This window comes from Paecilomyces variotii (assembly GCF_004022145.1).
Source record: "Paecilomyces variotii strain CBS 101075 chromosome Unknown C8Q69scaffold_2, whole genome shotgun sequence".
Lineage (NCBI taxonomy): Eukaryota > Fungi > Ascomycota > Eurotiomycetes > Eurotiales > Thermoascaceae > Paecilomyces > Paecilomyces variotii.
In genome coordinates this window covers 1,824,689-1,850,991 of record NW_021167141.1, presented here as the reverse complement: position 1 = coordinate 1,850,991, position 26,303 = coordinate 1,824,689, and the positions used below count along the sequence as shown (strand labels likewise).

The 26,303-nt window shown below is 50.4% G+C and overlaps 9 protein-coding genes across 9 annotated transcripts; 3 read left to right on the top strand and 6 right to left on the bottom strand.

Annotated features, from left to right (window-relative positions):
• Positions 1–26: 26 nt before the first annotated feature.
• Positions 27–4,134, bottom strand: C8Q69DRAFT_490421 (ribosome 60S biogenesis N-terminal-domain-containing protein). The gene is made up of 5 exons (XM_028632127.1): positions 3,756–4,134; positions 1,919–3,703; positions 1,061–1,860; positions 684–1,010; positions 27–618 (listed from the first exon to the last, which is right to left on the bottom strand). The coding sequence occupies exons 1-5, from the start codon at positions 3,919–3,921 to the stop codon at positions 304–306; spliced, it is 3,393 nt and encodes a 1,130-aa protein (XP_028487527.1). The 5' UTR covers positions 3,922–4,134; the 3' UTR covers positions 27–303.
• A 194-nt stretch (positions 4,135–4,328) lies between these two features.
• C8Q69DRAFT_428545 (putative RNA helicase-like splicing factor) lies at positions 4,329–8,419 on the bottom strand. Its single transcript, XM_028628459.1, has 2 exons — positions 4,813–8,419; positions 4,329–4,756 (listed from the first exon to the last, which is right to left on the bottom strand). Exons 1-2 carry the CDS (start codon positions 8,329–8,331, stop codon positions 4,580–4,582), a joined length of 3,696 nt encoding a protein of 1,231 aa, XP_028487526.1. The 5' UTR covers positions 8,332–8,419; the 3' UTR covers positions 4,329–4,579.
• An 818-nt stretch (positions 8,420–9,237) lies between these two features.
• C8Q69DRAFT_152580 (putative mitochondrial ATP-dependent RNA helicase Suv3) lies at positions 9,238–11,970 on the bottom strand. The gene is made up of 3 exons (XM_028625567.1): positions 11,557–11,970; positions 10,394–11,505; positions 9,238–10,339 (listed from the first exon to the last, which is right to left on the bottom strand). The coding sequence occupies exons 1-3, from the start codon at positions 11,728–11,730 to the stop codon at positions 9,325–9,327; spliced, it is 2,301 nt and encodes a 766-aa protein (XP_028487525.1). The 5' UTR covers positions 11,731–11,970; the 3' UTR covers positions 9,238–9,324.
• Position 11,971: 1 nt separating this feature from the next.
• C8Q69DRAFT_152567 (Sec1 family superfamily) lies at positions 11,972–14,789 on the top strand. Its single transcript, XM_028625566.1, has 7 exons — positions 11,972–12,168; positions 12,236–12,273; positions 12,332–12,419; positions 12,467–12,613; positions 12,669–13,338; positions 13,396–13,555; positions 13,607–14,789. The coding sequence occupies exons 1-7, from the start codon at positions 12,135–12,137 to the stop codon at positions 14,546–14,548; spliced, it is 2,079 nt and encodes a 692-aa protein (XP_028487524.1). The 5' UTR covers positions 11,972–12,134; the 3' UTR covers positions 14,549–14,789.
• Positions 14,790–14,890: 101 nt separating this feature from the next.
• Positions 14,891–16,000, bottom strand: C8Q69DRAFT_457036 (putative G-patch domain protein). Its single transcript, XM_028629874.1, has one exon. The coding sequence runs from the start codon at positions 15,888–15,890 to the stop codon at positions 15,030–15,032; it is 861 nt and encodes a 286-aa protein (XP_028487523.1). The 5' UTR covers positions 15,891–16,000; the 3' UTR covers positions 14,891–15,029.
• C8Q69DRAFT_413711 (oxidoreductase) lies at positions 16,001–17,751 on the top strand. Its single transcript, XM_028628324.1, has 2 exons — positions 16,001–16,349; positions 16,445–17,751. The coding sequence occupies exons 1-2, from the start codon at positions 16,173–16,175 to the stop codon at positions 17,576–17,578; spliced, it is 1,311 nt and encodes a 436-aa protein (XP_028487522.1). The 5' UTR covers positions 16,001–16,172; the 3' UTR covers positions 17,579–17,751.
• Positions 17,752–18,161: 410 nt separating this feature from the next.
• C8Q69DRAFT_152390 (UDP-glucose 4-epimerase) lies at positions 18,162–19,842 on the bottom strand. Its single transcript, XM_028625565.1, has 4 exons — positions 19,516–19,842; positions 19,197–19,431; positions 18,647–19,103; positions 18,162–18,593 (listed from the first exon to the last, which is right to left on the bottom strand). The coding sequence occupies exons 1-4, from the start codon at positions 19,542–19,544 to the stop codon at positions 18,193–18,195; spliced, it is 1,122 nt and encodes a 373-aa protein (XP_028487521.1). The 5' UTR covers positions 19,545–19,842; the 3' UTR covers positions 18,162–18,192.
• Positions 19,843–20,613: 771 nt separating this feature from the next.
• C8Q69DRAFT_152388 (putative topoisomerase II associated protein) lies at positions 20,614–23,445 on the bottom strand. The gene is made up of 3 exons (XM_028625564.1): positions 23,200–23,445; positions 20,948–23,140; positions 20,614–20,880 (listed from the first exon to the last, which is right to left on the bottom strand). The coding sequence occupies exons 1-3, from the start codon at positions 23,337–23,339 to the stop codon at positions 20,757–20,759; spliced, it is 2,457 nt and encodes an 818-aa protein (XP_028487520.1). The 5' UTR covers positions 23,340–23,445; the 3' UTR covers positions 20,614–20,756.
• Positions 23,446–25,008: 1,563 nt separating this feature from the next.
• C8Q69DRAFT_152378 (ubiquitin-related domain-containing protein) lies at positions 25,009–26,262 on the top strand. Its single transcript, XM_028625563.1, has 3 exons — positions 25,009–25,706; positions 25,789–25,872; positions 25,927–26,262. Exons 1-3 carry the CDS (start codon positions 25,190–25,192, stop codon positions 26,082–26,084), a joined length of 759 nt encoding a protein of 252 aa, XP_028487519.1. The 5' UTR covers positions 25,009–25,189; the 3' UTR covers positions 26,085–26,262.
• Positions 26,263–26,303: the final 41 nt, after the last annotated feature.

Below are 26,303 nucleotides of genomic sequence, written 5' to 3'. Positions count from 1 at the left end.
GGGAAAACCTCGCAACCTTGGCTTTTCCGACGCTTTCATTATTGAACAGTTCACTGTTGTGCTCCACTCGACAACTAACCACAGATGATCTTAACTACACTCATTATACTCTAGGGCTAGCTCCTTGCACATCGAGAATCATGACTATACCATGAATTATCGTTACCTATTGTACTGGTAGGTAACCGCTAACGAGCTGGATCGCTCGGCGTAGTCGCACACTGCCTTGCATAAGAACCGCCACCTTGATTTCTCCCTCCGCCATGTAACTAGGTATTATTACCGGTAAGTTGCCCTGTCTATCTACCCAGCTATATGCTCCACAACATGTGGCAGTGCAGCGCTGCTCCATTTGTTGATCCGGTCGTGGTCCGCGGTGTCATGGACAGCGTTCGCCAATGCCTTGATTGTAAGGTCATTGTTGTCCAAGCCCGCGATCTGACTCTGGATCCAGCTGATAGTAGCCGCCCTGGTGACTAGGGTTGTGCTGCCACCGACTTGCGTTGCGCGGTAGATAACATGGAGTATTTTTCTTTTCGCGGATGTTGCAAGCGTTGGAGAGTTGTAGAGAGAAAGAAGACGCTCAAAGACGTTCGCACGACGGTAGATTTCCAAGTCCTGCGGTCGCATTAGTTCAGTCCTTGGAGAACAGAGATAAGCGAAAAGGAAAGAAAAATACGCACATTCTCGGTACGAAGACCCTTTACAAACAGGTCTAACAACCAATCTATCTCCTCGAAGTAGCCGTCGTCGTATTCAGGCTCATGCAGCAAGATCTTGTCGATCCAGTAGGATGGAAGCTTTACCACCTCCCAGGAGGGGGCCTTCTGAAGGAACAGGTTGACCTTTCCATATAATTTGTGCAATGGATCTGTCAAGACTCGCAAGCAACTAGCAGCGCACTCTCCTGCGATCCAGGGGAGTGGATTCTCAAAGCCTTGTTTCCGCATAGTCTCAAGGAGTTCGCCTGCCAGAATGTAAACTGGACGCCATTCCACGTACTTGGAATCCTGAACGGAGTCAGTCTTTGAATTTTCTCTATATGCATCGTGAAATTTACCTTGAGCTTCATCATCAACCTAGATATACCAACGGCAGCTTGTCTCCTGATCTCGTCATGTTCAGAACACAGACAGAGCATCAGCCCTGCGACCTGGCCCTGCTCCACCGCAAGCTCCAGTTCTTCCCTCTCCCACTTGTGAAGTACGTTATGACTCTTGCTCTCTGTTGGCAGGCTACCAAATACCTCGGCCAGGTCCACGGATTTGGTGGCTTTAGACGCGCTCTGGGTATTCCTGGTGCCAGACACGTTGTCACCATCGACCCGCTCATCCGAGGCCTCTGCCGACTTTAAACCTTTCTTGATAGCGGATTTGCTCTTCTTTAGTTCGGTCTGAGCAGCAAGACTGTCCGCCACCTTTCGGAGTGCTTTCGGGTCTTCTCCAGCTTGCTTCAGGGCTTTCATAAAGCGAGCAATCCACGTCGCAACAGCCTCTTCTTGCGCAACGTTGCCATTTTTTACTATAAACGGCCATTGTTCATTGATTGCAGCTAGCAAGAGGCTGATAGGGGCAGATTCCTCCTCGACTAAGGAGTCCAGATGATCCTGATAGTGCACTGGCTTCTTCACCAGACGACAGATGCAGTTATCCAGGAATGCCAACTGCGAAGCAAGTGATTCGCCACTCGTGTTCTCGAGTGAGGACATCAATGCATGGAACGCATGGTCGGGGTTGTGGAGAACCGAGTGTTCCACGACGACGGATTGCAGTAGTTTGCGAATCTGCCCAAGAGATTCTTCCCCGCGCGCTTCAACCAGAACCTTAAGGATGGACGTAAAAGCGGAATATTGAAGTGAGGCTGTGGTGGAATTAGCAATTTGTGGTCAATACACACAATAGCAACAATCTAAACTCACCAGGCTGTTGCCACCAACGCATCGATGCTGATCGCTGAGCAATATTCAGAACATTCTGCAGTTGACTCAAGAGTAGCTCGCGATCCTCTGCTTCCATGTCGTCTTTTTCCAATTGCTTTAATATATCAACAATAACCAGAGAAACGTCGAAATTTTCTTCGAAGGCGACGGTGGGAATAACTTCGTAGAACATAGACAGTAGTTCTGCAACAGCATCCTGCTGCTGAAGATCCTCCTTAGCCGTTCTCTTGAAGAGAAGGATGGCATCTTTCATCGGAGGGCATCGGCGACAGAATTCGGCAATAAGTTTGGAGGAAGCCTGACTCCAGAATGGTTGACCAATGCCATGATCTCCATTGAAAACTCTGAGGACAGCTTGGAGTTTCCGGAAAGCTACTGTCAGGATTCGAACTGCAAATAGGGTGACGACCTCGGTATTCTGATTTAAGCATCTGCTAAGGATCTTCTGAGTCAAGGGTCGCGGCAAAACGTTCTCAATAACCACCGAGACAGGTGGAGGCATCGCCGGGACCTTATCCTTCCATCCGCAATTAGCAGGCACCGGCAGTTGCACGGTTGAGAACAGGAATGCCGATTCTCCCAGCCAGGAAGGCGTAGGTTTCGGGTCCGACGTGAACATGGTTCGCTTGGTAAAGAAATCTGCGACAAGCTCTGGGGCGGCTCTAAAGATTGCCAGTAATAGCTCGATTTGGAGTGTATCCGATTCTGGACGAAGGACTTGGACAAGAGCGGACAATGTTCCGTTACGGATCGGAATATTCTCTCTGTACTTGTCGACGTACACAGGAGAGTCAAGCCCGAGATCGATCGAGCCATCATCTTCGGTTGCAATGGTTTCAGGATCGCTTCCAAGGGGATACCAGCCGGTCTCAGGAAGCAGCACGCCAAGCTCTGGAGTGGTGCAAACCTTCAACAAAAGCTTATGAATCTCGTTTGCGATCGAAATATTCTCTGGATTGGGCTCCTCAGATTCTCTGTCATATCCATAGAGCGTCACAAGCCTCTCTAGGTTCCACTTGTTGAAGAACCTGCTTCTCGAGTTTCGGGAAAGAGAAGAATCATTGACAATATCTTTCTCGATGGCCCTAATAATATCGATGACAACATCACGAGAATCTTTCCGAACAAATTCCAAAAACGCTCTGATGACTTTATGTTGCTCAATAATGTCGCTTTTCGCAGAGACATGCTGGAATCGAAGGTTGGCCAGAACATAACGCTGAGCGTTGCGTCTAAGCGTCGATTTACGGCCCTCGTCTGAGACGTCCTCGATTTGAGCCTTATTCGGGGTGAGGAAGATCTCGATTCTCTTGAACGTGATATCACGTTTGGAATAGACCAGTCGTGCAACAGCTCCACCATCGAAACTAACGATCTCCGTGAGCAGACGGATACAGGGCGAGATGAGATGTTCCTTGGCCTTTGAAGATGTGAGACCCCTATTCAGAAGCCTCAGCTGCTCCTTTTGCATCAAGTATTTGCAAAGTGCCAAGCCAAAATCACGGAACTCAAGCTGATTGGAGACTGTTTTGATGAAAAGAGCCAGGACAGAAGGCACCACCGTCAGTAAGGATTCATGATTATTACTCTCTGCAAAGCTCCAGGTCTGTATCATGTCTGGGAAGCAAATCGCATCATCGCCATCTCCAACTTTGGAAAATTGCGAGTCGCAATAAGCCTTGAGGATTCGTAGCTTCTTGGCTTTTTCATTTTCTTTCTCTGAGTTGCTGATCGAAGTGAGAAAATTTTTGAACTTATTGATTCCTGTTCCTGTCAGTACAGCCTTTTCGAGTGAGCCTCGACACTCTCTACATACCTTGCTTGGTCTCGGTATTGGCGCTCTGTTGAAAAACCAGCAGATCTCGTATTTGCGTATGCGACGTGATATCGGTGATGTTACTCGCAGCTGCTGGACCTGAGCCTCCAGTATTATCAATCCTCCGCCTCTTAACTCGAGGAGACTGGGAGTCAATAATGGCCATGTTGAGTGCTGGCTATAGTTTTACTTCTGACGGAGAGAGCGAGCTTTCTGATGTTGCTCGAAAATATCCGGTCTCAGATTTTCTCCGCTCGTGATTGGTTGGCGGCTTACGAGCGCCACGATCAGAACTTTCCGATCAGAACAGCGCCCACTGACTATGACAGTCCTGCGAAACTATAGTTATTTGATGTATATGGGGCCTTGAAAGTTGATGTACTCCAGGATGTAATGCGTGGATCAATGAGCTCGGACATCATGAAGTTTTTGGTGCACGGAGAGTTCTGACTAAGCCATCCGTGAGCGATTTTGATTCGGCTTTCCGTAAAAGGCAACAAACCATGTAATAATAATAGCAGCCACCTCTGCAACCAAATACCTACTCGGTAGTTTAATTTATACTACGATGATCGCTGTGAACAACCAGATCCGTCACGATTTTTAGTCTACAATTCGACATAGCATGAACTGTTGCCGCAACTCCTGCAGTCTTTCATGCACGGGATATATACACACCAAACGTCAATGGGACAACGGTAGTAGAGAGGCATCAGGAGAGATGGATCAAAAATTCCTGAGAATAAAACAAGTCTAGAACGCCGCCCAGAATCGACCATGAGTAGAGAAAACTGCAAACGTTAGAAGCTTGAAGATAGCTGCTATCATCCCCAAGTTCCACCACCACCACCTCTGCCTTGCCGGCGCTGCGCAGAGAGACGCCAGTCGTCCTCTCCCTGGAAGCGATTATGCAGCGGCTGAATGCGTTCCGCCTTCTTGCGTTTGGATAATCGATCTGTCGGAGCGACCTTGAAGAACGTCGGAGCTGCTTCCACGAGCCACTAGTAGAAAGTTAGCAATCAAGACTATATCGACCACAGTGTAAATAAGGACATACCTTAGGTTCAATAGCGGTAGTGCAATGCATATATTCTTTTGTCGTGAGAACCAGAGTGTGGAAGATGACATGCTCCGCCGGTTTCCCAAACAGTGCGGAGCTGGGATGCATATAAACAGGCGTGCCTTCAATGAGAGTTTTATATCCTTCCTGAGGGTCTTTCCTAGCCGAGTTTCGGAAGAAGCCTGTACACAAGGCTTGTCGGACCTTCTGGGTGTTCCTGCCGCAGGAGACTATCCGATGATGATAGCGTTCCATGATATTCAGAAGCTGGTTTCGAACATCCTGAGCGCGACGCATCTGTCGAGCCTGAATGAAGTTCTCAAAACACCACGGATTGCTGTAACCCGAATGCTTCCATGCATTATAGACATTAAGCAGTGTAAGATGGTCGCCATGCGGGTCATGGAACTTTGCCTTTTTCTGATCTGCCTGCTGTTGCTTTTCTTTAGGTCTGTAGAAGACGGATTGCACAGACAGCATGGCGACAATGCTGAGTATCTCCTCAGAACATCCCATATCGACAGAGGCAATAAGAACTTTTGCAAGGGCTGGCTCCATCGGGAAATCGGCCATTTTCCGTCCCAGTCGTGTTAGCAGTCCCTCGTCATCAAGAGCAGAGAGTGCATACAGCTCCTCCAGAGCGGTAAGCATAGTGTTTGTCGGTGGGGGATCCATGAAGTCGAAGTGCAGAAGATCGTTGATCCCCATGGCTTTCAACATGAGAATAGTATGTGACAAATTCTGTCGCTGGATCTCGGGTATAGAGGTCGGTAGCATTTCCGACTGGTATGCCGCTTCCGTGTATAGTCGGAAACACTTTCCTGGGCCTGTTCTCCCTGCTCGTCCAGCTCGCTGTTTCGCTTGAGCCTGCGAGATAGGAGTGACCACCAGCGAGTCCATACCGAGCTTTGGGTCGTAGGCGTTTTGTTTCACGAAACCAGGATCTATCACATAGTAGATTTGGTCAATTGTGATAGAGGTTTCGGCAATATTCGTAGCTATGACGACCTTTCTGCCTCCGGGCGGTGCTGGCTCGAAGATCCTACTCTGCATCTCACTAGGCAAAGCCGAGTAGACGGGTAAGATCACAAGGTCCGGTACGTTTGGTCCTAGTGCTTTTTTGCGCTCATACAGAATCTCACAGGCAGTGTCTATCTCTTCTTGTCCTGTCAAGAAAAGAAGGATATCACCAGCAGGTTCAGTAAGGTGGATCTGCATAACCGTGATAAGAGCAGCGTCAAGGTAATCACTTTCCGGCTCCTTGGAATATAAGATCTCAACGGGGTATGTCCGTCCTGGTATAGAAAAGATGGGACATTTGTTAAAGTATTCGGAGAATTTGTCGGCATCTAGGGTGGCAGAGGTCACAATCAACCTCAGGTCCGGCCTCCGCTTTATTGTCTTTTTCAATAAGCCAAAGAGGACGTCCGTAGCGATAGTACGTTCGTGAGCCTCATCAAGCATGATGACAGAATACTTCTTCAGATCAGGATCCAACAAGATCTCTCTTTGAAGCATACCATCAGTCATATACTTGATTTTTGTCTCTGGACTAGTACAGTCCTCGAAACGAATAGTGTATCCAACCTCAGCACCAAGCCGGCAGCCAACTTCCTCAGCGACACGCTTTGCGACAGACATGGCTGCTACACGACGCGGTTGAGTACATCCGATTATGCCGTTGTTACCGTAGCCAGCCTCAGCCAAGTACTGCGTCAACTGTGTAGTCTTTCCTGATCCAGTGTCTCCGACCACAATCAACAATTGGTTGTCTCGAACAGCATCGAGCAACTGATTTCGAAATTTGAAAACAGGCAGACTCTCTCGTTGTTGCTTGATAGTCATATCGGTCCTCTTACCGAATGACTGATTCTTGCCCATGGTAGCTTTCTTCCACTCTGGTACCGAATCATCAGGCTTGACAAGCTGGGTACTGCGGAGATCTTGTGCGAACTTTCTCTGTTCCGGCGCAATCATGGGATCCTGCCACTGCGCATTGAGGTCAATTTCAGCTGCACGCTCTGCTGCCTTATCTTGTGCTTCCTGTTGTTTAAGTTCTCTTCTTTCTTTGGCCAGGTTCGTGCCAGCCATAGCAGAACGATTAAGAGAGCCATCAGGTGCCTTGACAACCCGAATAGGGGAGAGCTCCAAAGACTGCTTGGTTTGACCAGCCAGGAAAGGAGGCTCCTCTTCTCGAACCTCGATATCGATATCCTCCTCTTCTTCAAAATCACCCTCTCCGGTAAGTGTGGCATGATATTCCTCGTCAATGTCAGGATAGTCAGCCGCAGAAACGGCCCCCGATGCGATCAATTGCTTGATCTCCCATCTCTCAGGTGAAGTCAAACGTTTCCTGTTCTTCATCGGTTTCCCATCCGAATCCTCTATGACGGGCACGCCAGAGCTCAGACTGCCATATCTATCATCCGAGTTTATGCCATCTAGGCGTTCCATATTGGCGCCAGAAGCAATGCGGCGTTGCGGGACAAGATCACGACCGGTGACTTGGTCAACCTCCTTCATCGACAACCCAATCCTTGAGCCTTGTATGTTAATGACCTTGACTTTGACCGGTTGCCCTCGGGACACCAAATCGGACGGATGGTTCACGCGCACACCTTCTTGCATGGCAGAAACATGAACCAACCCGTCGACCTTCCCTCGAACCCCAAGCAAGTTGACGAAAGCACCAAAATCCTTCACTCCCGTCACACGACCGTCGTATATCTTGTACAATACCGGTTGATCATCGAGCTCCGGCGTCGGTGGTCGTTTAAAGTAGTCATCTTCGTCGCGATCCCGTCCTCTTCGGCGCGTGCTGTGACCATTGCGGTACTCATCGTTCCTGCTGCGAGATTTGTTCACCGATCTCCCAAACTCATCCACATCTCGTTCGCGTCTGCTGTAATGTTCGCGACCTGCCGATATCGAGCGCGAGCGCGACCGATGTCTATCTTTGCGCCTCCGACCGCTGCTGTACTCTCCATAATCCGGACTTCTGCTCCTCTTTCTGCTAGATCTGTCACCATTTGAGCCATTTCGATCTTCCCGAGCCTTTCCTGCAAGACCTTCGAGCATAGCAAATGTGTCGTCCATAGCGCCCGCTTTTGCGTCGTCTTCGGCAGTTTTGTCCCGCGGCTGTTCTTCATCTTCCCACCGCTGCTCTTTATCCGGCATCGCTAGACCCTTGAAAACGCGTGCCTTCTTCTCGATAGCATCCAGTGCATCCATATCATTATTACTATCCCCGGTCGGTTCGCTCGCCACGTTTTGCTTCGTCTTGTACTTCGGGTGCATCGTGAGAACCAGGCGGTCGATACTCTCCATCAGACTCTGGGGAAAGTCGGCGCCCATGGCCTCTAGTGACGATCTGAATTCCGCAAATGAATTGCATTTTAGATGTTGGTCAACAACAAACTCCGCAAGTGTCTTATCGTTGATCCCCAGATGGTTTTGGAGCTCATTCGTCACTCGCGAGATGAGCGAGAAGAGCTCCAACGACTGGAGGTCATCCATGACCAGATATTAGGGACGACGATAAATCCGACCGAAGCAACGTTCGAGTCGTTGAAGAGTGTAGAACACCCTCACGTCAAAAAGCGCTTGTTTCTCAATATCCCGTCGCGATCGCGGAGTCCGAACCTGTGGCGGAAAATCGTTGTGGCGGACCCCGAAACAGTTAAGCTTCCAGCTTTCGTCGCCACATGAACTATTTTGCGCCCTGGACTATTATTATTATTGGGAGCAACAGTTGATGTCCTGTTATTCAACGTGAACTCAATATGAAACTGAACCGTAGATATTGAGAGGGTTACCGTATATTCTTTTTAGAAGCACACTCAACTTAGCCATATTGTAGGTGAATACTTAGCCGGGAAACGGAGATCTATATATTTTGACCAGCTTACTACATCTGCAGGATATTCAGTATTACTTGGAAAAAATCAAGTCCCATTGCTTTCATTAATCACGGATCATCATCCTAGACGTTTCTGTTTAGTTCCTGAAAACGTGTATTCGAAGTATTCGATGACCCTGTACTGCGACAAAGACAAAAGATACCTAGATATGCCTTGTACGGTATACTTCCACTCAGTATTTGCTCACAGTGATCTTTTTACTTTGTTTGAATTGGAGAGGTTACTATTTCTCGATTCTGACGGTCAGATAGTACAAATCATAATATTGATAAAGACACTGGCCTATCGTGACTAGGTAATCATCGTCAAAGTACAACCGTCCGTAAGAAACCCGCCGAAAGTACAGAGAGTATATATGGCAATATGGTACATAAGAGTGCGAAGAAAAAAATTGATATCCCGGAACACTGGTCATCTGCGCAATAAGAGCAGTCAGGTTGTACACAGTTTATAGTCTCTTTGGTGGTACACGAAATGGATGGGAACACCGCCTTCCGAGACTGATCTTTCCCGGGTTTGCTGTTGGATAGAAGGCTACAAGAGCAGCGTACCTTCTACTGCGCCGAACAGCATTCAACATATACCAATCTCACGCCCCTGTCTGGTAGGGGGAAGACGGTTGACTGTTCTCCTCTGCTGACAAGTCCTCTGTTGAGCTCTCGACAGGGAGAAGGTCCTGATCCGCAGATTCGAGCCTCGTCTCCTCGGCAGAAAGATTGATAGGGAGAGTGTCCTGATTCGTAGCGTCGAGGTTCGCCTCAGCAAGTAAGCGATCCCGCTCCTGCATTTGCTTTTGCAGCGCAATCTGAGCGCGAAGCGAAGCGTCCTTCATGAGCTTTTTGTTGGCGGAGAACTCTGTCAAAGCTCTCACCATCCTCTCCTCTGCAAGTTCCTTCACATGAGCTGCGAGGGTCCTATCCGTGAAAATGCCACCAAATCTGAAACTCAGCCATGAGTAAAGAATGATAGACTTGTGCAAGCTTTCGAGCTCGTGCAAGTACTCTTTTTTTCCTGACACAGGCTGCTCCAATATCTCAAGTTTCAATTCTGGGATGTCAAGTAGACGCCCGCCAGAATTCTCAGTCACACACCTGGCAAAGGCACGAGTGACAGCCTGCGCTGATGGGTCCCTAGCATAGATTGGAGCAGCCATGAAGACAAGTTGATCGTCGATCCGAAGTCCAGGCACAGCGTCGATGAGCTCTGCGTTCTGCAGTTGAGAAACGGGGTCACACATGAAGAACAGAGGGTGTACTTGGGCCAGGTCCAATACACGCTTGATTATGTACTGGAAAGGAACATCAGGAGGGAAATATGCAGCAAAGTTTTGGAGCACTGAATCCGGGGGAAATATACCCGCTGCGCGCAGCGGAGCAGGCTCGATGCTCATGGCCTGTTGAATATACGGCAGATCTACTTCTTCAAGTGAGGTAACGAGCCCAACGTCAGGCTCCTCGCTGGCACCTGATTTGGCATGCGAAGTTGTGGCTGGCCGATACCGTCCTGCACGTCCTGCTATCTGCTTGATCTCAGGAACGGTGAGCCTGACGAGGCCACCGGGTATCCTTTTCACCAATGTCTCGAAGATAATGCGCTTGATGCTCCTGCGGTCAAAGTCAGAATATAGTAGAGAAAACGGAAAGGAAACTCGAACTTACAGATTGAGACCCATTCCAATCGCATCACTGGCAACGAGATAATCGTAGTCATTGTCAGGGTCATTGAACAGACTTGCCTGCTGGGTTCGAATCTCAGCCGGTAAACTGCCGTAGACAATAGCCGCTCGTCTTCCGGTCACCTTCTCGATCTCCGCTTTCAAAGCATGTATACCGAGACGCGAGAAAGATACCACACAGTCGCCTTTTCGAAGTTGCTTCAAATCACCCCTTATACTCTTGGACATGACTTTCAAAGGGTTCAGTCGCTGATAGTGATGGATCTCGAGCGTATCTCCGGTGAGAGCGACGAGTTCCCGAATGAGAGGAACAGCCCTTGTTTCTCCACAGAGGTGAAGTTCTGTAGCGCGGGCGCCCAGCACCGCGCGAGTCCAAGCCCAGCCTCGTTTCGGATCAGCAATCATTTGGATCTCATCAATAACTCCAACCTCGAACTCCTTTCCAAGGCCAACCATCTCAACTGTATTGCTCACGATACGTGGTTGCTGGTCACTTGGGAATTTGACGTCATCGCCGGTAACAAGACCACATGGTATACCCTTAGCATTGAACCGATGATAGACCTCTTGGGCTAGCAATCTCAGCGGACCAGCATAAAAACCATGCTTTGACGACTCGAGACGCTTCAAGGCGTGATAGGTCTTTCCCGAGTTGGTAGGGCCAACGTGCAGATGGATTGTCCGTTGCATTGACCGCGCATGGGGATACCATTCAGCCGGATATCGCAGGTCTGTAACCTTCCTCTGATCTGCGAGATTCGGGGTAGAGTATTGATTCGTGATGGCGTCCGATCGTATGAAATGGTCGAGTTCCTTTCTCAGACCTGGAATGCCCCGTCGAAGATAGGCCTGTCTCAGCGACAAGTTTAGCTGTCGCAAAGGACTCCATCCTGAGCTGTTGTTCCCCCGGTTCTCTAGCTTGGATGCATTTAGAACGAACCGCTGGATCCTGCCCCAGCCTTTGAGCGCCGGATCGGATGGATGTAATTTCTCCTTCGAATCGTGCAATACCGATGCGACGACGGCTGGGAAATCTTCACCCGCTAAAATGTGACGGAATGACTGAGTGAGATGAGTTGGCGGTTTCTTCGAGCTCTGTTGTTTCAATTAGTTGAATGTAGGGGAACCGCAAGCCAGTGGCCGCACCTTTGATGTAGTTTTCAACGCGCGACGGCTACTATCAGAAGTCGAAGACTTTCCAGCTCTAGCAAGGACAGAAGTTGTCGAAAATGATCGCTCAGTTTGAGGAAACACAGATCGAACTCGAAAGAAGCAAAAGAGGCAATGGGTGCCTCTGCCCGAGCTTGTCCATAGCTGCATTGCCAGACACTGCAAAGCTGACAGGTACCAGACAAGGCACGGGAAACAAAAATTCAACTGACAGCGACCTCGTCAGCTGTCCGCTCTGACGGGGGTTGTCCGCATGAGGTCTTTGGGGTGATGGTAAAGTGTTTTGTAGCTGGACAAAAGCGTTATCAAAACCAGCGTCGATCCATCCCGCAGGCGGTGGCGCTTTGGAGGACTCGGAGTTCCTCTTGGGTTCCGGAGTGGGGAACACGCGCCAGGAGTTGTTGGCTGCAACACTCCAGCTCTTCTTGCAGATTCATTCTCTCTCCTACTAAGCATCTTTCGTCTTTCGAACTGTACACTCAAATCCTCAGGTCTACGAAACAGACGGAACAGACGGTGCGGGGTCCCATGCTGTGGGTGTCCCGCAGGCAACAATGGGTTCCTCCATAATCAACATCCAGCGCGATAGTAGGTAACAGGTGCCCGAGTTTGGACATTCCTGGACTGGGAGATATGCTAATATGGACTTCAATAGTTCTCCTGAATACGGTCCGCTATGCTGGAGGGGAAGAAGTGAGTTCCCACATCGTCCTCTTTACAATAGTTCGGCCTGATTCTGACACGAACGCAGTGGAAAGTCTTGGTGGTAGATGAGGACAGCAAGAAACTGATCGACAATGTAACGAAGGACGAAGATATTCTCAACCTCAATGTGACAAGTAAGCTTACATACTGGAGACTGGAGGATCTCTCTAATACCGAGAAGACATCGAGCAGATCGAACACAAACGGCCGGCGAACCCTGACATGGATGCGCTCTATATTCTGACCCCGCAGCCGCATATTGTCGATTGCCTCATGGCCGATTTCGAGCGGAAACGATATAGGAAAGGCTACTTGGCCTGGACATCAAGTCAGCATCCTGTTCCCCATGATTACTCGGCTTGGTTATTCTAAACGCTTCTTAGTTCTCGACCCTAAACAGCGCCACAGGATAGAGAGATCGCAGATCGCCCGCGAGCAGATCGCTGACTTCCGAGTGCTCAACATCGGATTCTTTCCCAGAGAGTCGCATGTAGTGACCTTGCGAGACCCCTGGAGCTTTCCTGTGCTCTTTCATCCTGGATGCAATACCTTGATACGGGATCATTTGCAGGACTTGGCTCAAAAGATTGTGTCAGTGTGCGTTACTCTGGGCGAATACCCGACGATACGGTACTATAAGCCTAGGGCGCCTATTCATGAAGCGAGTGTCTTATGCTCGCATCTTGCTCGGTTTATCCAGGAGGAACTGGATAACTTCGCGCAGGCCAAAAGAGATTTTCCTCCCCCGTCGCCCAGGCCTCGCGGTGTCCTCTTCGTGGTGGACCGCTCCATGGACCTTTTCTCTCCTCTCATCCATGAATTTACTTATCAGGCAATGGTACACGACCTGCTGCCGATCAAAGACGGCGACAAAGTCACGTACAAGACTGTTATAAATGAGGGAAGTCACAACGAGGAAGTTAAGGACATGGAAATCACAGACAATGACAGAATTTGGGTCGACTACAGACATCAACACATGAAAGATGTTCTGGGTAAACTGGGCGAGGATTTTGCGAAGTTTAGGGCTGCCAATCCTCAATTTGCCGATGAGTGAGTGGCTCAAGTTACGTCCCCTGTTGATCTAATAGCTGACTGTCCCTTTCGCAGTGATAACAAAGTCAGCGTCGACACGATTAAGGATATGTTAGTTGGTCTATCAGATTTCCAAGAGGGCAAGAATCTCTATACTCTTCATCTCAACATGGCGCAGGAATGCATGAAGTTTTTCCAAGAGCAAAAGTTGATCGAAGTTAGTTCAGTGGAACAGGTATGCAAACCGGGAAGTCCATGACATCTATGATACACTAACGGCAAATAGTCTCTGTCTACTGGCCTGGACGAAGATTATAAGAAGCCTAGAAATATGGCTGATCAGATAGTACGACTTCTGGACGACCCATCCATAACACCCCCAGATCGCCTGAGACTCATAATTCTCTATCTCATCTACCGAGATGGCCTACTTGGTGGCGATATCAGGAAGCTTCTTGCTCATGCCCAGCTCCCACCCCAGGACGGAGAGGTTATACAAAACCTCGAACTGCTGGGAGTGCGAGTCGAGAAACCTCTGAAGGATACAAAGACTCCGCCTCAACCTCTCTTTGTTAGGAAGCCTCCTGCTGTTGAGTCGGAGGAAGTGAACCTTTCTCGTTTCGAGCCCAATGTGAAGATGATGCTGGAGGATCACCTGCGAGGGGTCTTAGATCGTTCCGTTTTCCCCTTCACGCGCCCGCCAGCTGAAGGTGATGGAATGGGGACGGTAGACACCTTGTCCCAATCCTCTCTCAGAAGCGCCAAACCAACTTGGGCACGTACACGTTCCTCCAATGACCAGCCCCGGCAACGTCTCATAGTGTTCATGGCGGGAGGAGCTACCTATTCCGAAGCTCGAGCATGCTACGAGGTTTCCCAGGCGTCAGGGAAGGATATTTTCCTTGTGACTTCGCACATGTTGACTCCGCGCCTCTTCCTGCGGCAGCTGGGAGAGCTCAGTGTGGACAAGCGGCGATTAGATATCCCAGCAGAGCGGCCTAAGAAACAAGCGCCGGCACATTTGTTCGAGAGAGAGCCCGCGCCGCCGCCACCAGCACCTGTCGCTAAGAAGCCAATGCCGGCTCTTAACCCACCTCTGCCTCCAGGCGACGCAATGGCCGCGATGTCCATTAATCCCAAGCCGAACGGATCGTCCGGTGCACCACCAGGGAAACCGCCTAAGGAGGAGAAGGAGAAGAAAAAGAAGAAGCACCACTTCTTCAAATGAACCTGGGAAGCAATGCCAAAAGCAAGTCCCACCGATCATGATATCCTCCCCGTTACTGGTTCCGTGTCTTGTCTGCTTCCCCTCTTCCTTATCCTACTTTTAGCGCGTTGATACCATCCTGCTTCGAATCCGCAATTCCCTGAGCATTTCCAATGGTACAAAAACCGAGCATACGCATTTTTTTTGTCTTGGTGTGGATGATATCTGCTCGTTCTTCTTGAGTCGGTGCTCTATCTTGTATGTAACATGCAAAGCGCAGATAACCGTAGCGCGGAAATCTTTCAACCCAGAGAGATCCCAATATCTATTATCTATAGCTCAGCGTCCTGCATCCCGAATCTGAAAAAAAAAAAAAAAAATAAAAAAACTCAAATAACTGTATGGGGTATCATAACAAAAGCCAAAGAACCACAATCGTATATACAATGTAAACAATGCCATGGAACAGCAAAATATGCAATTCACCCGTCCCAATTCGATATCATCTCAAACCTTGAACACGACCACCGCCTCCCAAATACCGCTCGATATCCTCATTCCGATAAAACATTTCCTGCAACCGCTCCCGTTTCTTCTTCCCTTCCATCTCCATCTTCCTCACCTCCTTCGCATTCAACTTCTGCACCTTGGCCTCCTTCGCGGACGCTTTAGCCTTGAGCGGGTCAATCTTGACGCCTAATCCGACGGTATCGTTCTTCACGCGGCTCTTGATCGGTTCTCGAATCCCTTCTCGTCCTGGCGCGCCAAGACCAAGTCTACTATCGGGATCCCAGCCGTATGATTCTAGGTAGCGCAGACCATGTCGTGTACGATCGAGGTGGGAGGGAGGGTGAGAGTGTGAGAGACAGAGCTGGTGCACGAGAGAAGCTTCATGAGGGAGGATCTTCTTCCCGTCAGACGACGAGGAGGCCGTTTGCGAGACTGCGGGGACGAGAGGAAGGTTGCAGACTTCGCATCGTTCTGCGGTCTCTGGTGTAGAAGCTGGTCCTTTGAGCGAGGATAGGTCCTGCGACGGCGATATGGTTGTGGTGGGCAGTGATGGTGGCGCGGAGGATCTGAGGGCCTCTTCTTCTTCTAACTCCTTAGTCTGTTCCCGCTGTGTGTCTTCTGATTTTGATGGTGTTTTTGCTTCCTTTGGAAGTACGATAGATAGATATCGATCTGCAATACTTGCAGCAGGTTCACTTGACTGGCGCGCTGCTTGAGAAGCATTCGAGACATCGTCTGTAGTGTTGAGAGTCTCTGCGGAGGGGACGAATTGCACGCGCTTCCTCCGGATGCCTGCGCCAAAGACGCGCTGGTCTTCGAGTGGGAGGAAATAATCGTCGTCTTCGTAGGACATTATTATGCGAAAATAAATCAAAGAATACCATAAATACCTGTCTCTGATTCCCCCGCAGACGAAGTGGGCGAGGGAGAAAATGAGATAGAGAGAACTTGAACGGAGGCAACTGGTCGACAAGTGAAGTCATATCCGCGGCGGCGGGAGATCGTCCGCTAAGCATTATCCGATAGAGTGGCTGCTCTCTCTCCAGGAACGTAATAATCAGCATCGAGTGTCTTTTTTGAGAACTCCAACCACACACTCTTTCAACAATAATCCCGGGGGCTCGACGCTAATACCATGCCCGTCCATTTCATCGTCAAGGGTGTCAGCGAGGGCTTCCCGTCCATTCCTTATCTCTATCCCGTGCTGAAGGTCGTGCCATGGCTGATCCTTCTCGCGGCGCTCAAGGTGTACTTTGGCGGCGCGAGCAATAAGTCGGAGCGATTGATGCACTCGAAGGTGGTAATGATCACGGTGAGTGGAACAGTGATTTCCTGATACAAATCTAATATACCCTTTTTTTTTTTTAGTAAGATACAAATGGCTGATCTGTTTCATTCACAATGTAGGGAGGAACATCTGGAATAGGAGCTGCCATCGTCCACGAACTCGCATCTCGCGGCGCCCAGATCATCCTCTTAACTCAACATCCGCCCTCTGATATCTTCCTCGTCGACTACATCCAAGACCTACGGACCTCGACCAAGAACCAGCTCATATACGCAGAACAAGTCGACCTGTCCTCTCTCCATTCCATCCGCACCTTCGCTACAAAATGGGTTGACAATGCCCCGCCACGGCGTCTGGATATGATCATCCTCTGTGGAAATACGGCGGTGCCTCAGGGCGGACAAAGAGAAATAACCAAGGATGGGCTGGACGCGGAATGGCAGATCAACTACCTGGCCAATTTCCATCTGCTAAGCATCCTGAGCCCTGCCATACGAGCCCAGCCACCGGACAGAGACGTGCGGATCGTCTTTGCTACTTGCTCAAGCTACATCGGCGGCACGATAGATCTAAAGCAGACTGAAGGCGCAGCCGTTGCAAACACAACGACAACAACAGCGAAGCCAAGAGGTAAAGGCAAGACAGCCACGGCAACAAAGCAGAACACCAACACGCACAAGAAGCACAATATGTTCGGCATGACGAAACTCGCCCTAATGACTTTCGCCAATTCCTTCCAGTCTCACCTCTCCTCGTACAAAAGACCGGACAAATTCCCAGTCAACGCGCGCGTCCTCATCGTCGACCCGGGTTTCTGCCGTACGCCAGGAACCCGTCGCTGGCTCACCCGCGGCTCTCTCTGGGGTCTCCTCTTCTATCTCCTCACATGGCCACTGTGGTGGTTGATCCTCAAATCTCCCCAACAGGGCGCCCAGAGCTTCCTCTACGCGACCATGGAAGCCAAATTCGGCCGTGGCACCGGCCCCTGGTTCATCAAGGAGTGTCGCGAGGTCGATTTACTCCGGAAGGAAATCAAAGACGAAGCAGTTGCCAAGCGGCTGTGGGAATTCAGCGAGAAGCAAATCGAAGCTAAGGAGAAAGAAGGGGCTGTCAGGAGAGCGTTGGAGAAGAAAGAAAAGGAGGAGGAAGAGAAGAAAAAGAAACAGCAGCAGGACACTACTACGAGTGAAAGCTCTGGATCTGCTAAGGCTCAGCAGACCCCCGGATCCAGAAGGAGTCGTAAAGCGAAATAAATAGAAATGAGAATGGGTGTGGCTTCGTTACATTGAGGATCACAAAAATAGGGATTGATTATGGAATCCTGCCAAGTTAATTCCTGTATCTAATTATAGTTGCAATATACGTATATAGTTATACCCAATATCTAGTAGGAGATCCCTAATAATTAATGCGCATGCCAGCTCGGAACGGTCCATTCAAAATTACAAGTATCATAAGGCAGGCAATGTCCCCTTTAAACCACATATACGAACCAATTAAATAAAGATCATGTCAAAAAAAGTCTTGATTTCTATAACTGTCTAGGGGTAATTTATGTAGAAAGGACGGCTAAAATGTCCAAAAACGGGACGCTATATCCTATATTCCAAGCGTCAGGCATCTCCTGTTCTCTCTTCCTGTCTAGATCCTCTTGCTTTGTTTGTTTTAAGCTTCCAGAATCGAGTGGGATACAAAGGGTGCCTATGTGGTCTGTTTTTTATTTCGTTTCGTTCCCGCTCTCCCTCCTGTTCCTGCCCGATATCCTCCCAACTGTCGTAATTCATTTCTTTTTCTTCCTTTACTAGAGTAGTGAGTGGGCAGGGCTGCACACTTTGCGAACCTGGAGACCAATCAACTCCTTGTGATTTTAGTTCTTCTTCTTCAGCTGCTCGAGCAGCTCAGCAGGGGGCTGCTGTCTGTAACCCTGGGGGTTGTTCTTAGTCCAGCGCCACAGATCCTCGCAGGCCTGCTCAAGAGGCAGCTGAGCCTTCCAACCCAGCTCAGTGTTGGCGCGAGTGGGGTTCGCAGTCAGGTTAAGGACATCGCCAGCACGGCGAGGAGCAACCTCGTAAGGAAGGTCACGGCCAACAGCGGCGGAGAATGCGCGGATCATCTCGTAGACAGTGCTGCCTCGGCCGGTACCCAGGTTCCAAGCGCGAACACCGGGGTTGTGAGAGCGCAGGTAGTTCAGGGCCTTCAGGTGACCGTCTGCCAGGTCGAGGATGTGGATGTAGTCGCGGATGGCGGTACCATCGTGGGAAGCGTAGTCTGCGCTTTGTCAGCTTGGATTCGTTGATTGAAGTTAATCCGGGGGATCTTACCGTCTCCGAAGACGAGCAGCTTCTCGCGCTTGCCAGTCGCGACCTGGGCCAGCAGGGGCAGCAGGTTGTAAGGGACACCCTGGGGGTCCTCTCCCATGATACCACTGGGGTGAGCACCAGCGGGGTTGAAGTAACGGAGCAGAGCACCGTTCCACTTCTTGGCCTCCTCAGGCTTTCCGGCCTTGATGGCGTTGTTGCGTGCCGCGTTGATGACGTCCGTGATGGCCCACTCGACGCTGACCTTGGTGTTTCCGTAAGGGTTCGTAGGTCCCAGAGGGCACTCCTCGGGGATGGGAATCATGTTAGGGAAACGAGTGGCATCACCGTACACGGTGGCAGAGCTGGAGAAGACAATGTTGGTGACATTGTGCTTGAGCATGGACCTGAGGAGGTTGATGGAGCCGTAGACGTTGACATTGTAGTAGTCAATGGGGCGCTCGCTGGATTCACCGACCGCCTGTCATTGGGAAATTAGCAATCAATACATGGTGAAGCCAGGGCTTCTGATGTGCGGCTCGTAGCCAAGAAGAAACAAAACATAGCTACACACCTTCAGCGCGGCGAAGTGGATGACACTGTCGATGTCAGGGTAGGTCTCGAAGACCTTGTCGAAAGCACCCTCCTCGGTGATGTCAACCTTGACGAACTCAGGTCTCTTTCCAGAGATGAGCTCAATGCGGTTGATGACCTCGTCGGACGAGTTGTAGAGGTTGTCTGCGATGACGACCTTGTAGCCGGCCTCGATTAAGGCAAGGGCGGTGAAGGAGCCGATGTAGCCCGTTCCTCTGCCGGCGCAATTAGCTTCTTGTCCTGGACGAATCGAGTGCGTAGAGGAGTATAGTAGTTCCTCGTAGAGACGCGATGCTTACCCGGCAACGAGAACTGATCCAGCAGACATTATTGTAGTAGTGGGATAGCTAACGCTTGGTGACGACGATGGAGGGACGGTGGAGAGCGATCGAATCGGACTCGGGCTAAACAACGAGACTGATTGATTACGTGCAGATGGTGGGGTCTGCTAGAGGCGGGGTAATTGATCTGGAGGAAGAGTTGGATGCCTTCAATGCTTTTCCACAATGGCTTTGCTGGCAGAGAGAGACGAGAGGATAGAGAGAGGGAGGGAAAAACCAACGAGGGGAAGCGAGAGAGATAAAAAGGTGGTCGGAGAGGACAGCACAGCATCTGATCGGCACGCGTGTTATTATTGCCAGGACGATCACCCGACAGTACGCGGGATGGAGCTGAAGGTTTCAGGGGCCGCCATGGAGATTAATCAATTAATTAATCGATTTGATTGCTTCAACCCGTTCATTTCACGCTCGCACGTTTTCGATCTCGTACCAGCTAGACGCCACCAGTGACATCGTGATTGATCGCCCGAGTTGCTCGAACGGCTCTCTCGAATCTCTGTAATTTCTCAGATATCATGATCTCTCGCAGACTCGTCATGCAATCGACCATGCTATCTGGGCGTCCCCAGTGTTCATTGCGCCGTCACCCCGCTAAGCACGAGTCATGCCAAGATCTGCGTATCCTACAATTAATTCCCTTCCATGTTATATTAGATACTCCATACTGCAAGTCGATCTCGCGCCCGGGTCGCCTGTTCCGAAGGCCTGGTTTTTCTCCGGTTGGCCAACTTCGGCCACCAACAGCTGGGTCGATCGTCTCGACATCATACGTGATCTTAAGGGCTACTCGTATAACTAACACATGCATCGGCATATACTGTACAATCTGATTCATTGGGGAATATGTATCGCGTTCACTGCTACGGCCACGCAGCAACGGACGTAGAAGTGTAGAAAGTATTTTTGGCCTCATGTGCCAGTCCGCGTTGCCTCCAAAGACTCATCTCGTGTCCATGGTCACCCCATGCCAGGGGTTCGATATTTCCCTCCCCCGGGAGTGCTTCGGCTTTCGGCCCGAAAATAATACTCCAGATATGGTCATCCCATGCATTCGCGCTCAAAATCGTGGTTTCATTCCGCATGTCATCGTCCGGTCAGTCGTGGATTAAGTCATGGGTGTCACTGCAGCCCTAATGGCGCGTATAATTAGATAGTAGGAGACTGAAGGAGGTCGCGGACCGGATATTTAGAGGATGGGTCTAGCCGAGGAGCTCGACGTCCAGTCCAATGGCCCGCATGAAGAGGTTGACATTGCTCAATCGCTGACTGGCCATGTCAGCAGGCAGTGTCTTACTCTGGGCTACTGTCTCCATGACTCGGTCCCTGCATGCCGGTTAGAATGCCTCCATAGACAGAAAAATGAAAACTTCGGATCAGAGGGATAACTCACTTGACTGCGATAACCAAGCGCTGCTGTTGTTCCGGGCTCGCTCCGATACCCACGGCAGCGAGGAACTGCCACACGTACATATCATCCCCAGTGTTGATGGATCCAGGGAAGATGTCAGCCAGGATCGGTTCAAGAGTGTCGAAGAGAACATTGAATTTCTCGGTCCATTGCTGCCAATCCCGCTCATCGGCCTGGCCGGCCTCCTTCACGATCTCAGCACGGCTGAGGAGCATTGTGAGGATGCCAAGACCGACTTTGGTTCGGGCCACGGTCTGTACCTGCGTCTGGGCAAGGACCAGGCCCAATAGACCGATGATAATGTTGAAGGGGGCTTCGCTCACATAGCCGAGAAGGCTGGGCATGACAGCTTGGGAGAAGAGCTCGATCTCCTCCCGCACCGCCGCAGGTGGTTGAACCTCACCAAGCCGGGGCTGGGCCCAGCGCACCACATCGAGCGAGTCCAGGTGGACGACAATCATGGTAAGGATGGTGACCCGCTGCTCCTGGTCAATATGCCGGAATATACGAGGGATGGCCTTCTTTCCCTTCGAGTATGACAAGAACGCGATGAACGGGTGAGGGGTGACCGATCCGGGTACGATGGGCTCCATGACCTTCAGTTCTTGCCAGAGTTTCTGGTTGAGAGCCTGAATCTTCTGTCTCCATTCCATGTGCCGGGAAATAGCTTCGGGATCACTCTCATCCGGCGGCGGAGGCATATTACGTTCCATATCTTCCATCTTCATCAGAGCTCCGTAGACACTTTCAATGTTTTTAAGGATCGATTTGCGATCACTCGGGCTCAGTTCCGTATGCGTCGTTTTCTTCGCGGTTTTGACGCCCTCTGAACTCTCCGGGCGCTTGATATTAAGCAAAGGCTTGGGAGTCTTGGCATTGCTGAACGAAATCTTTCCCAAGCTGCCTTCGATGATCAACTGCTTATTCTTGGGCTTGAGCTTCGCGGCCTCCACAGCACGCTGGACCTGTTGCTGCATCCTCTGCATGTGGTTATCCGCATTTTGATAGTGCCTCCGGCCATGACCACCGGTGCGGCTACCTGTTTGAAAGAGGTATGTCTGAGCAAAGTGGCCAAGAGGTTGGCGAGGGTGCTGCCTTGGAGCACCTCGAATCTGGCTGTAGACCTGATAGTAGAAGTCTTCGGACAAAACAGCCTCCGGGTCTGGGTCGGCCATATTTCCTGTCGCAGCTACCAATTGCTGCAGCTGAATGCGCGTGATGAAGTTCTTGTCCTGAGGAGTCATCAAGCCATTGCCTCTCGAGAGAAGGAAGATTTTGTGGTTACGCTTGGCCCGCTTGGCATCTTCGACGAGATAAGCCATGCGCTGGTCTTCCGGAAGGTTCATCAGCTGCTGAGGGTTGGTAATAACCGGCAACGGGCCATTTGGTCCCATTACCGGTTGCTGCGGCTGTCGAGACACGCGTGGATGACCACCGTGGCGCTGCTGAGGCACCTGCTGAGGTCTGGCTTGGTTCTGCAAGAGTTGCAACGGTGCTGGAGGCGGGACGGCAGACCCAGGGAATGGTTCTGGAAGCGGCTGCTGATGGCCTTGGAAGGGCTGCATAGGCGGTATGCCTCGAGCAAACTGAGCCTGCTGCTCAAAACGAACGCTCTCAGGAATCATTTGGGCGTAAGCATCCAAGGGGATGGGAGGCATCGGTTGGCCATGCTGCGGCATAGGAGGCAACTCAGAAACAGGTGGAATCGAGACTGCAGGCTGAGGAGCCGTGACTCGTTGACTTTGCGCGCGCATCTGAGCTTCAACCTCCTCCAGGCTCATCATGTTCCTGGACGCCGCCGGCGCCGGTGCCGCCTGCGGGGGCTCTACATGGGACTTCTGTGTTGGCGTAGTTCCCCATACGCTCGACTTGGCCGTGATCTCAGGAATGTATCCTGGATCGTTGTATTTCTCATAACCAGTCTTTTTGGGTTTCTGCACGGTAGACGTAGAAGTAGACACAGCAGCAGGTTGTTGAGGAGCAGGACTCGGCTTGTGATGTTGCAAGCTGTATCGGAACTGCTCCTCACTGAGGACATCCGATACCTGTGCGGTCTTGCCGAAGAAGTCGAAATCCTTGCCCACATCATCGGCTCCAAAGGTGTCCTCGTTGAACGCATCCTGGTCTTCGTCCAGCTGGTCGCCCAATCCGTCATAGGTATCTTCGAAATCGATTCTGTCATGAAGCGCATCAGCGACTGTAGAAAACTTGAACGACCGTAGGGCCAAACTTACGCATCATCGTCGTCGTCGTGGCCTCCAGCTTTGGCGCGAGCCACTTCGGCGAAGGGATCCGGGTTCTCAAATATACCCCTCCTCCCCCCAGCGGCAGCACGATCCCTGGGAAGGGTCGTGTCGAAGCCGAAGAAGGACATCGTAACTGACCTGAATCGGAAAGAGAACGACGAGATGGGGGTTTAGAGTGGGATTGCGTCGCCTTGTAGGGTGGTGCAGTCATGCCGTTGATATCACACACTGGCTTTGCGAAATGCCATGTGGCCCGTGCTTCTACCCACTTTGCCGCCTCAGGCAACAGACGATTGAGAGGCTTTGCCCGTTTTGTCCGTGATAGATTAAAGGAGGGATCATGATATAGCTACCTAACCTTGGTAACTATATATGAAAACTTTACCGGGTCATGCATAAAATAAAATACCTACGTAGCTTTTTGCTACGCTACTCTATAAACTTAATCCTTCGACTTTCTAGCTCTCCTTCCGTACCTGAGCTCGGCTCGTCATCATCCACCGAATATACCATATCACCTCCATAGACATCTGGATTGATTTTGAAATGACATTTTGGTCTCTTTTCTCTGATTCAGGAGAACTCCATGACTGGCGCTTGCCTCCGATTGCGTAGAGATGTCCCAATCATCATGGCTCAATTGGTAAAGTTCAACATAATATGGATAAGGCCACAATCACATCAACAACTCGTGAAAGAGAGAGTCCACAACCAGGTGCTCAATTAGAGCAGTAGCTACATATCTGTCGTATCACATCCGTGCACCTTGTGCAATTCATTAGCAAGCTGGCATGTAGGTGGGACAGGTCACAGGTCACCGACAGCAACCCGCAAACAACCTGCAACTAAACAACTAGGATCTTCGAACTAAATTGTGTCCCACCGTTGTATGAAATTAGATTCTTGTATAATCGGCTTGGCAGCGCAACCTGTAATCATTGGGATTTTTGGTAGAGAAAATCTAGATCACGTTGTGGCTGGTGTAAGTAAATGTTTCACCGGAGGTTTCAGAAAGACAAAAAAAACGGGAGAGAGATAACATTAGGAATACAACCTGCACGCAAGAGGTTCACCCGTGGTGGCAATATACTACATACTCGGTACTATGTCAGAAGAGATTATTTGATGCCAAGAATAACAGGATACATACAAGAAAAGCCAATGGTCGGTAATGGTGGCATTAATACCCACGTTGCGGGTGTACTGCAAGAAATATTGAGATCAATGACAGTCAACATCGTTTACTAACCCCGAGCCACTGGATGTATATCCATCTACTTGCTAGGAGAGACGATTGCACGAGGAGAGCTGAAGTTGTTGGACGAGCCAAGGGGCAAGGCTTGTCCGCATCTGACCAGGATGTCACTTTTTTAACCCACTTTAGGGCCAACGGCGGCCATTGCGCAAAAGTCTCCTTGGCCCGATCAGCATTTCAGTGCAAAAAAGCCAGAAGGGAAGGTTGCTGGAAAAGAAATAATAATATTAATTGTTCGATGGTGATTCTGTCAGACTTAACTAGTGGCCTCTCTCTCCGCGCCGCCTTCTCTCCCCCGTCACGGGCTGTTTGTTCTCGACCGAGTCTGGCGGAGAGGCAAGTGAGGAGCCGCCGACCCTGATCTGCCATTTCCTCATCCACCAGTGACCACCGTATCCACCCTCTTTTTTGTATCCCTCACCCTGTGGCTAGCTTGAAAAAGGGGTTGTCTACAATCCCTTTGCTGCCACTTTTTTTTCCGCCATCGTTGTTTGTCGAGCGGTATTCCTCCCGTCCGACGGTCTCTCTCGTTGCTGCGCGCTTAGTTCTAGGGGGCAAGGGAGCCAGCGTTTCCTTAACAACGTCACGGCAGCGCTTCTTCCGCCCGACCCTAGAACTAAAGTACTTTGCTCGGGTTGTCTTTCCATCAGCATTCTTTCGCTCATTGCGAGGGACCAGTCCGATTCAATCGTGTGTCATAGTCGACGCTACGAGACGATCGTGATGGCTTCAAACGATACCCGGGAATCGGACTTGGCGGCGGAGGTCCGTGAAGGCCAAGCTCCCTCGACGGTTGATGTCTCCCAAGATAAGGACAATCAGATTCCTCAGACTCGAGAGACAGTCGAGGGCAGCAGCTCGCAGATTCAGCAGGAACTTAGCGCCGCGATTGAGCAACCGACAACAAGTGGCGATAACACCGCACCGGCTCCTTCTGTTGCCCCGAGTGAAGCAGAAACAGCGAGGCCTACCAACGTCGCCGATTCTGAAGTGTCTGACTTAAAAGCTGGTGCGCCAGAGAGCGAATCAATGCCAGAGCAACCCTCTACTCCTTTAAAGGATGTCGAAGATGAAGGGCCATCGCTGGTTATCACCCTTCTCTTGATCACAGGAGCGAGACACCCATTCAAGATCGACGGGAAATATCTACGAAAACGAGCAGTCAATGTTGAAGACTACGATCCATTCCGCATGAGCGTATATACTCTGAAGGAACTCATTCTGAGAGAATGGCGACCAGGTGTGTTCCGCAGCGTCGAGTGACCTGCTGTCCTGTACACGCGGGACCGCGTACTGCAATCAGGTGGCTAATTGATTAACAGAATGGGAGCCTTGCCCATCGTCTCCAAGTTCAATTCGTCTGATTTATTTCGGCAAGCTGCTAGAAGATAAAGCCCCTTTGTCAGGTATGTCTCTTGACTTAATTCGCTCAATGCACGAGGCTTACATTATCCCTTAAGACTCGAGGTTTAGTCGCGATACCCCGAATATCGTACACATGACAATCAAGCCACAAGAAGTAGTGGATGAAGAGGATACCAAGGGTGCCAAAGCCCAGTACAGCCGGGAACGGGAAGCAAGCGAGAGAAGCCCTCGCTGCCATTGCGTTATCTTATAAGCAACTTTCAAGTTGTACCTCACATGACGAGCAGTTGCAATGATCGCCGCTAATTGCACATTACCGTGTCAGGTTACCAGTATCAGTATAGGCTGGTGGCTTCATCGGTATCAGTGGTCATTTGCACCGATCACTGTCACTACCGCAGCTTTCTTATCTTCATTTATCGTCTGGTCAAACTTGATTGACTTGTTTTTTTTTTTCTGTTTTCGGCTCGGA